A 10,498-nucleotide genomic window follows, 5' to 3' on the forward strand; every position below is an offset into this window, starting at 1 on the left:
CGTCCGCGGAGCCGCCTCAGCATGGAGCGCTCCGAGGCCTACTGCTTCTCGGCCGCCCTCAGCGGCGCCTTCCTCGTCTCCTGCCTGCTCTTCTCGGCGCTCAACCGCCAGCAACGGGCGCCCTACATGGACGAGGCCTTCCACGTCCCGCAGGCGCAGGCCTATTGCGAAGGCCGCTTCAAGCAGGTAGGCGGGCGGGCGGGCTGAGCCAGCGCGGCGGCCGGGGATCCCTGCATGGCTCCGCGAGGGCGCGCAGCAGCAGCAGCCTCTCCGCCGCCCCGAGGCCCAGCATCGCTCCTCACATTGTGAAGGTCGGAAATGGCCACTCTAGACACGAGACCAACCGTTTATAGGCCCTGACGGTTGGCTACAGGCGTCTCCTCTGCCCCCACAGCAATATACTTATTTCTAGGGTCTGTGTGGACACACGTTACAGGGGACACGTGCTAATCATGTCCCGCCGTTTGTAAGAAGGAGCCCCTGCGTGTTTGCAGGCTGAGCTTCGTTTTTCTTTGTACTCTTGTTGAGTAATTCTTAGGTTGTCTTCACTGTATGCACAGCTGAACATGCGATTTATTTTTCCAGGTTTTATTTTTAAATAGAAGAGGCATCAGGTTTTTTTGCTCAAACAATTGTATGTGCATTCAGTGTAATGCCCTTGATGTTGTATGGAAATGACCTTGATACTGATTGTACTAATTTCACACTATGTAATCTGACTTGAGGCTCAGTGAGAAAGGCAGACTATAAATAAATGAATGAATGAATAAATAAAATGTATGAACAGGTTAAAACCATCACATGGATAAAAGTAGAGTTATTGCACATTCAGCCACACATGAATTCAGGGTAATGTAAGAATTGCTCTATGTACATATAAGAAATCACACACAGGCTGTACACAAATCGCACAGATTTCATAACTTGTACGTAGGGCTATAAAGTCCAGTCTTTGACCCACTCAGACCCTGCCCCTCCCTGCTTGGGTTGTAGCTGCTGCCGGGTTACCATACCCATGCTAATGAGACCCCATCAGTTCATGCTCTGTGTTTAAAATGGGTGAGAACGCAAATTGTACGGACTAGTGATTCTCAAAGCTTTTTGAAGTGAGATCCGTTTCTAAACTTACTGTAGTTTTTGGGACTCCTTACTGGAGTATCTGCACACAACCTTTCTGCTCTCCAACATAAAATGCAGGGTTCTCATATCGGTTAACAATAAAACATAAAACACAAGATCATGTTCAGTATTTGTAAATACAGTAAAAGCTTTGTTATCCGGCACTTGAATATCCAGAACGCTCCCTGAACCAGCATTGCCCACAGGGCAAGTTCTTCCTTAGATAGGGTTGTCAACACCAGGTTGGGAAATTCCTGGAGATTTGGGGTGGAGCTAGGGAGGGAGGGGTGGGACTTCAGCTGGGTATCAATGCCAGTTCACCCTTCAAAGCAGCCATTTTCTTCAAAGGGAACTGATCTCTATAGTCTGGAGATTGGCTGTAGTTCTGGGAGAACTGCAGGCCCCACCTGGAGGTCGGCAGCTCCTTAAAGCATGCATGCACCCCAGTCCTGTCTCTCTAGCTGGCCAGTTGGATGGCCTCTGGCCATTGCTCTGCTTGTGAAAGCTGGCACCCCCAGGAGACGCAGCAGCCTCCTTCCCCCTCAGCCTGCCTTGAGATATTGGGAGCCAGCTCTTCCACTTAAGCCTCCAGCACCCTCTGTAGAGAGTTCCCTTTCATCTCTTCCTATTGTGGGGGAGCACAAGTCCTCTTATCCACAGGGACTTGAGACACTTCCTTTTTTTACTTCATGGAGTCTTGGCTAGTAGTTCTTGTTCCAGTAGTCCAGAGTCAGTATCTATGGAGAGGTCCTGAAACTGATTGCTCAGCAATAAAGGCTCAGCATATCTCCTGATTTTCCTGCTCCTTTGGGTTATGTTCTTCCACATGCCCCTTTCCTGTATTTAGTAAAGAATCCAGTAGCACCTTTAAGACTAACCAACTTTATTGTAGCATAAACTTTCGAGAACCACAGCACTCTTCATCAAATGCAAGTATTTGGTGCTGTTCCTTTTCCTGAGATACTTTCTCTTCATCCTCCTGTTGACCTCCCAAGAGTGCTTCATGAGTTTTGTCCAAGAACTGTTCACCTTCCCTAATAAGCTGGAGTGTGGATAGGTGTGCCTTGTATCTTCTCCTCCAGTAGGGCCACCAGCTTATACTAGCTATGAATGTAATTTCCGTTCTTTCCTCCAGTAAGAAGATGAACATGGCACTGACTTTGCAGATCACCAGCTCCCTCACCACCCATGTTGCTTTGATCTATATTGGAAGTTGACCAGTCTTTCCTGCATTCCCTTCAGACCCCCCTGCCAGACTCCCTAGGTGTGTGAGTCTATTTATACAGCTGTGAACTGTATAACCTTTGGGGTATAATGTATCTTAAATAAAAAAACAATTTTAGATAAAGTTTTCCCCAAAAAGCATTTTTATTGAACAAAATTCACTTTAAAATGTAAAAATCCAATTTTTATTTTTAAAAAACCCACTGATTTTTATCCACCCTGCGTTGTAGGGGGGTGGGAAGAAGGTCAAGGACCACTAAAAAGAAGGAAGCAGAGGAAAAAGAACTACTCAAAAATGAGTACGGTTATTGAGAAAGATTGCAGCGGGAGGAGAGAGGAGCTGAGAATAAAATCTCTAAAATTTAAAATGGAGAATTGAAAAAACCTGATTCATTTTTATTAAAAATGGCTGAAAAGATCAACTACAATATAGTAAGAGAAATTTTGATTGAGGCACTAGATGGTATGTGCGAAATTATGTTTTGTACAGTGAAAAAAATGGCAACTTAGTGCCCAGTAAATAAATACAACGAGAGCTACTGGATGGTAGAGAGTTATTGTGAAGATAAAAAGGAGGAAGACAGAACATCATGGGCCACCCTGAGTTCCTGCCAGGAAGGGTGGAATAAAAATGTACTACATAAATGAATAAAATAATGCGGTCACTGACGTTTAGCTTCCTAATACTACATGGTGTTGATGCAGGTGTCTCTATTCAGCTGCTCTTCCTGTATAACAGAACTAACTAAAATAGATGTTCTAAAAAAATGCCTTTTGACAAGTTCACATTTTGCAAGCAAGTTGGAGAAGCAGAGAGATGTTTGCTTCCTCTGTGATGCTGCTTCTGTAACGTGCAAGCAGGGATTTGCTTACTAGTCCTGTGGTGAGATGGCTGATAGTGCAATCCTAAACAAAGCATACACACATTTTTAAACTCATTGACAACAGTAAGCTTAGAAGGACTGCACTGTAAGGACTGTGCTGTAAATTCCACATGTACCTAAAATACTTACATTCCTGTCCAGGGGAGATGTAGGAGCCCCAGCTTCCCTTGTTACTTAAGAATGATGAAAAGAAGCGTGAGGTTCCCAAAATGCATAAATTTAGCAATCTCTTTTGTTTGTATGTGTATTTTATATGTGTATATATATAATTAAAGGGCATGTATATAATTAAAAGGCGTATAATATATATATATATATATATATATACACACAGAGAGAGAGAGTTTTAATTTCAGTGTCTTACTCTCACTTTTTAAAACAGTGGGACCCTATGATCACTACACTGCCTGGTTTGTATTTGGTGTCCGTTGGAGTTGTGAAACCTGCAGCGTGGCTTTTTGGATGGTCTGGAAGCATCGTTTGCTCTACTGGGATGCTCAGATTCATTAATCTCCTTTTCGGCGTCGGGAACGTCTATTTATTATATTTGCTTTTTTGCCGGATACACCAGAAAAAGGTACTGTGCGAATGTTATTATCCTTAAAATAGAATCCTTCCTATACGCAGTAGCACCATTAACTTGTCAAATTTTGACAAAGCTTCCTCACACTATGATGAGACTGCATTCTAATCTGTATCTGCAATAACATGAATCTTTGTAGCTTCCTGGGTTATGGCGCTTAAGCTTTTTGCACATACGGTGAACAAAAACATTTGCAGGTTCATAACACTGTGCCTGTGCTAGTGACATTGAACTCACATTACTGTTGCAACTGTTAAATCAGGAGATTTAGCATTCTGGGTGAGACTGCTTTACTGCCATTGTCTTTTTGGTCCAAAGAAAATTTAGGCCCACAGTCCCTTTCATCTCTCTTGACCATTTGGTCAGAAATACTGTGCGTTGACACGTGGAATCAGATTCTTACTTTTAAATTCCCTCCCCATAAGCTATTAGAAACACCTGCTCACCGTTTCACTTTCAGTTTAGGGGAGCTTGGACAGTAGAAGCACCTTGCGTTCATTGTTCATTTTGCTTTAAATGTTTAACTGAAGTGGTAATCTTAACTTTTCCCCCCTTCTCATTTTCTCTCTCCCCTCCTAGGCCGCTTCTGGGTTCCAGAGAATCCTCTCAACTTTGGCACTAGCAATATTTCCAGTTCTTTATTTTTTTACATTCCTTTATTATACCGACACGGGCTCCACCTTTTTTACTCTGTTTGCCTATTTAATGTGCCTTTATGGTAATCATAAAACGTCAGCCCTGCTTGGATTTTGCGGCTTCATGTTTCGTCAGACCAACATCATATGGACTGTGTTCTGCGGCGGAAGTGTCATTGCAAATAAGTTGAGCGAAGCCTGGAGGGCAGAACTGTTGAAAAACAAAGAACAAAAGAGCTTGCCCCCAAAGGGATGGTTTTCAGAACTCATCAGGGTCTTCCGTTTCCTTGTTGAATATGCTGCATCCTTTAAAAACTTAACCGCTCTTCTTCTTTTGACTTGGCCCTACATTAGCATGGCGGTGGTCTTCTTTGCTTTCATCGTCCTCAATGGTGGCATAGTTGTGGGTGACAGGACCAGTCACGAAGCATGCCTGCATTTCCCTCAGATCTTCTACTTCTTCTCCTTCACTCTCTTTTTTTCCTTTCCTCACCTAATGACTCCAAGCAAAATCATCAGTTTTCTTCGTTCCGTGAAGAGACACTTGTTGCAATACAGTATCCTCACCATTGTCTCATTATTCTTGGTCTGGAAGTTTACGTACGTTCATAAGTATCTGCTTGCAGATAACAGACATTATCCATTTTACATATGGAGAAAACTTTATCAAAGACATGAGCTCGTGAAGTACGTGTTAGTTCCGGTCTATATATTCGCTGGCTGGAGTTTTACAGACATGTTAAAATCAAAGAGCATTTTTTGGAACATGGTCTATTTTGTATGTTTGCTGGCATCCACGGTTCCTCAGAAGCTTCTGGAATTCCGTTACTTCATTTTGCCGTATATTATGTATAGGCTGCACATTCCCATGCCGTCACTTTTGAAACTTCTCCTTGAGTTGGCATTTTATCTCTTGATAAATGCAGTGACCTTTCATTTCTTCTTGAACAAAACATTTCAGTGGCCGAATAATGAGGAACTCCAGAGGTTTATGTGGTAATTTTGCACTTGCAAGATGGCCAAATTTCTAGGACTTTCCTGCCTTCGAAAAGAGACTGCAAGTTTAGAGACACTATTAAGGGAAACAAAACATGTTGGATTTTTTAATAACTGTGATTGAATGTGATGTACAGATATTGGATTGATTTTATAAAGTTAACATCAGGAAATTAATAAATGTGATATCAGGGAAATAGATTAAAGTGAAATTAGGATTTTCTCAAATCATACCAGTTTTGTTACCAAAGTCTTCTAACAGGAGGATTCTTCAGTATGTTTGTATGCACGTGCCCACCAGTGCTCAAGAAGAGACAAAAAGAGAAAGTGTAGCTTATCAGGCTAATTGGGTAGTTTTTGATACAGTTCTATTGTCACAGTCTCATTTTGATGCATTTTCATGGTGAAAATGTGCATTTTAAAGATAAGAGGTTTTGTCAGTTCTTGGAAGTCCATTGAAAGCTAACGTTCTCCAGGATGGGTTTAGTCATATGAAATGTTCCCCACAGGGAAATGGTCAGCTGAAAGTCACATGACTGCACCATGACATTGGACCAAATGACATATGGCTGCATCAGAAATGAGCCCAAGAATTGGGCCTCCGGAGAACAAACAATATTAGGAGTTGGACGACCTATAGAAATCTATTGTAAAGTGAAGGACCACAGTTAATTCACAAATCATTTAAAGAATATTCTGGCTGTTAGACTACAAGGGGAGCCAGCAGGGCACACTGGAAACCAGATTAAATGTGATGCAGGATATTTGTGACAGGTTCTTTTTAAGTGTATGTGTGGGGGGGCGTGTTAAAGAAAACGTTAGAGCTGCTGCCAGGGTCACTGGAATAGAATTGGTGCTCTGCAACTGGGAGAGGACAGCCCGGGCCCTCTCGTGCTATTTCCTTAATCTAATTCTATCCTGTTAATCCTTCGTGGGAAAAATAATTCGGGAGCCCCAAAGGTGCCAAAGTGATGTAGTGGCTAGATGCTCAGATGAGGACCCGAGAGCTAGATTCAAGTCCTCACTCCTGTGTGAACTTCACTGTGTGATCATGGATCAGTCAGTCCATCTCGCCTGCTTCACAGAGTTGTTGTGAAGGCAAAACAGTGGAGGAGTCATCTGTACTGCCCTGAGCTCTTTGGAGAAAAGGAGGGATAAATAGATTAGGAAGGAGATGTTTTTGGTCAGGGATAGGGTTAAAAACTCCCTTTTCCAACCATCACTTCCTTATTAATTCCCACCCCCCCCCCCCCCGGCTTCTTTAAAGAGTAAAAACCAAAATGGGAGGTCTGATTGCACATCTTTACCTCCAGTTTGTCCCTGACTGAAAGAGAAGTACAAAGCCCCACTTAAAAACATGTTTAAAGTAAACCAGATGAACAAAACTTGAGTTCAGTAGCACCTTAGAGACCCATAACATTTCCCAGGGTATAAACTGTCCTGAGTCAGAGCTCACTTTGTCTGATACCAGCTGCAACCCTGAGCAGGCAGATTAGAAATTAAATCCCATTGAACTGAGGTGTAGATAGCTCTGTATACATAGGTTTGAAGTAGGGTGCGGTTGCCTGTTTCAGAGGGTGGCCTGCCTTGCGGGATTTGTGTGCATTGTACTTATACCATTTCTCATCTATAGTCTGCCTTTCTCACTGAGACTCTAGGCAGATTACATAGTGTGAAAATAGGCCAGTCAATATCAAGGTCAAGGCCATAGGGTAAATAAATGCATAACATTAGCAAAAATTTGATACAGAGTTGAAGAAATGCTGAAACAGAGCATAAGCAGTTCTAGAACTGACACTAGACAACATAGAACTACCCAGCAGGGCCATACTTAAAGCAACAGGTAGTACTTAGGAGCACATACTTAAAGCAAGAGATAGTACATCTGACAACACTGGTGAAGTCTGTGATCCGTAACTCGTTAGTGAAGCGTATCTTTGAAACCACCTCCCTACAATACAGCCCTCCTGAGTAAATAGGCTTGGATATCCATTAAAATGTGAACAATCAGAGGAAGCTCTGAGAAATCCTCAGTAATACAAACTCATGACAGCCATATAATGAACTCCTTTGTTTCTGTGGCAGCTTTTGCTAGCAGTTCCCATCTTTTAATTATGCCAGGCAGAAATCTGTGTCTTTGTATTTAAACAAATCTGAGCATTTTCAGAAGGAGAAGCCTGGAGGATGGCAAAACCACGAGTCACCGGCTGCTGTCCCTCAAGCACGCTTAAACCAGCCGGTGTCGGTGAACTTTAGCATGTCCCACTTTGTTGGGGTTGTAGCCCTCCTAAAGGGTTACATAATGAACATCTTCATAAAATTGATGCAGTACAAATGGCAGTCATATGCATATCACTTTTAAAAAGAAATATCTTAGAGCTTCTTTTTAAAAAAAGCTGCACAGATGCAGTCCACTCCCTAAAGCAGTTTTACTGCACCCGCTAATGCCAGTTTATAAAGGACAGTGTTTTTGGAAATAATTTTTTGCATGCTCCTATATGAAATGTTTATCTCTGAAATGTAACGGTATTTTCCCAAGAAGAATTGCTCCCCCTGCCCATTTCTGGTGCATAAACCCATTAAAAGTTTCAGTATAAAAGTATTTTACACAAAATTCATGTAATAGAAAACTAGGCAATGTTTGCTTTGGTACAAAAGAGTAGAGCAAATCTGATTTGGAGCTTCTTTTTAAAAATTCCTGGTTTAATTTCTTTAAATCTGGAAAATGCTGTGACTATTAAGGAACATTCATGCATCTGCATCCATGGGAGTTCCACCTTTGGAACTATGTATATTTTTAGTGTATTTTTACCGACCTTTCTACAGGGAACTCAGGGTGACATATGTTGTCTCACCCCTTCCTCCATTTTATCCTCGCACTCATCTTGTATGGTAAGGTTAGGCTAAGTATGTGACTGGCCCAAGGTCACCCAGTGAACTTCATGGCACAGTGGGGGATTTGAACTTGGGTATCCCAAATACTAGTCTGGCGCTCCATCATCATGCTGTCAGAGCACTTGGTTTGGTGGATGAATCAGGCCCAACCTTTTTGTACGTGTGGATACTGTCATGGAAAATGCTGAAATAAAAACAGGCTTACATATTGATTGGTTTATTCAGCACCTGCTGGAGACGTTTACAAGCTCAAAAATAGTAGGCAGGTTCTGCCTAACGAAGGCCTGGGCTGTGACCTTTATGCTGTACAAATTACTTGCCCTAAGTTCATTGGTTCTAGTCTACCGCAATGGGAGGATACAAGTAAAAACAAAGGGGCTAGTAAGAAAAATTCCAAGAAAACTCATTTGAGTCACTAGGTTAGTAAGTTGCTAAGGGTCTTCTCTTTAGTGACCCTGAAACAGAGACCATTCTGAAAAAAAAGTTGCATCTTCCTTGAAAACGTGGCATAGTACTTTCGCAACGTTGAGAACAGGTTATGGGTGTGATGACAAAATGGCTGCTGTGGGAGTGGGACCAATCAAAATATTGGGAGGTTCCACAAAAGGGTTGGATGCTTCAATCTCTAAATATCTTTTTAAAATGGAGGTAACTGTTTCCAGATGGATGCTCTCTGGAGATACACAAGTGATGCCAACTGGGCTTTTCTGAAACATTTCCTACTCAAGGAAAGTGGAGAAAAGACAGGATTGTCTCTCTGTTTTGAGGAAGAGAGGCTTTGTTGAAGAAGCAAATGGCCAGCAGGAAACATACCAATGGGTGCTATGCCATCCATGGACACTAAATTGAGGAATCCTGAGGTAAACTAAAACAGCTGGTGGATAGAGTTCTTCCTCAAAGTTGGTAGGCAAGTAGAATTTCTTACATGTAAGTGGCATGGGGGGTTGTTGCTTCATGATCTCTTTCCATTTTTTGTTTCTAGAGTTGTTACTGTATCCATTGATCCAGTAAGTGAAAGGCAACAATAGTTGCAGATTTTCCCCATGTTCTTCACTCTCAAACCATCCTTTGTGAGCCCAGGAACTTTGAGTCTGGTGGTTGTGAGGCCTGTGGACTAACAGAGCCATGGGTCAGAGGTAAGGTTTCCAGGTGCCTCCCGGAACCTGGGCAATTGGCAGGAGATAAGCCTCCCTGGAGGTTGCCCACCACCAGCAGGCACTGAGGGAACATGCCCCCTGTGTACGTTCCTTGGGGGCGTGATGACATCACTTCTGGAAGTGCCATCCCTGCATCAGCCCCGGGGCACACATGCGCAAAGAATAACCTCGTGCCTGTCACAAGGTAAGTGTCAGCTACCCTACCCTCCCATTGGGAGGGGGGAGAGATCTGGCAACCCTAGTCAGAGGACACCGATGAGAGAGGAGATCAAATTACATTCCTTTCTCTTGCATCAGTAGAGAGATTGCTTGCAGAAGAGTGAAAAGAAGATGGTTTTGTCTCGTTTTCCCTCACTGTTCCTGTATTGCAATCTGATATGAGAGCATTACAAATCTAGATTTTTAGTGGCCATGGAACTGACGGTTAGGTGAAGCTGTATTTTAGGTAATTGCTCTTCCTTTGGAACTCTCCTTTAATCCTCTCTCCTTTCCCTGTGCTGTCCTTCCCCCAGAACAGTTTTGCTTCCACTCAGTTAAGCAAAATATGTTTTTCCGCTGCCTGAAATCTTCCCATTTACGCAGAAAGCAGGTTGTATCTGTATCCACAAATAGAAGATGGCTACTGACTGGAGGATGTCCTTGCCCTTGCTGCTACTGTGCAGTTTATTTTTTTTTTTAAAAAAACACCTGGTGAAACCTGCATCTCTCCCATGTTTTGATCCTTCACAATTGAGTTTTGTCTACTTGCCAGTTGGGACTGTGAAATTTTTATTTGTATTTCTGTGGAACATATGAACATGTAGACAGAGGAGTGGACTTCAGTACAACTTCTTTTGAAGCATCTTGAAAAAAATACATTGTAAACGTATTTCTCTACTCTGCCACAAGTTCTGTTCCACAAGTGCTGCTTTGAACCACCTCTTTATTATTTTTTTTCTATCTAGGATCTTGTGCCTTAGGGAAATATCCTCGACTCCGAAGCCGAGTATATCCTTTGGTGTGTAG

At 42.6% G+C, this 10,498-nt stretch overlaps 1 protein-coding gene across 2 annotated transcripts; it reads left to right on the forward strand.

The window, feature by feature from the left end:
* Positions 1 to 11: 11 nt before the first annotated feature.
* ALG10 (ALG10 alpha-1,2-glucosyltransferase) lies at positions 12 to 8,548 on the forward strand. 2 transcript variants are annotated; one of them, XM_054988466.1, is made up of 3 exons: positions 12 to 186; positions 3,610 to 3,804; positions 4,390 to 8,548. In XM_054988466.1, the coding sequence occupies exons 1-3, from the start codon at positions 22 to 24 to the stop codon at positions 5,443 to 5,445; spliced, it is 1,416 nt and encodes a 471-aa protein (XP_054844441.1). In that variant the 5' UTR covers positions 12 to 21; the 3' UTR covers positions 5,446 to 8,548. The 2 variants fall into 2 exon arrangements, with proteins under 2 accessions (XP_054844441.1, XP_054844442.1); XM_054988467.1 differs by lacking the exon at positions 12 to 186 and adding an exon at positions 2,303 to 2,383.
* Positions 8,549 to 10,498: the final 1,950 nt, after the last annotated feature.

This window comes from Eublepharis macularius, chromosome 9 (genome assembly GCF_028583425.1).
Source record: "Eublepharis macularius isolate TG4126 chromosome 9, MPM_Emac_v1.0, whole genome shotgun sequence".
Taxonomy (NCBI): Eukaryota; Metazoa; Chordata; class Lepidosauria; order Squamata; family Eublepharidae; genus Eublepharis; species Eublepharis macularius.

Bases quoted from the DNA above. Each gene is read 5' to 3' on its own strand.
- ALG10 (XM_054988466.1), top strand. From the start codon at position 22: ATGGAGCGCTCCGAGGCCTACTGCTTCTCGGCCGCCCTCAGCGGCGCC. The intron at 187-3,609 runs GTAGGCGGGCGG...TTTTTAAAACAG, and splicing joins GCGAAGGCCGCTTCAAGCAG to TGGGACCCTATGATCACTAC. The intron at 3,805-4,389 runs GTACTGTGCGAA...CTCCCCTCCTAG, and splicing joins GCCGGATACACCAGAAAAAG to GCCGCTTCTGGGTTCCAGAG.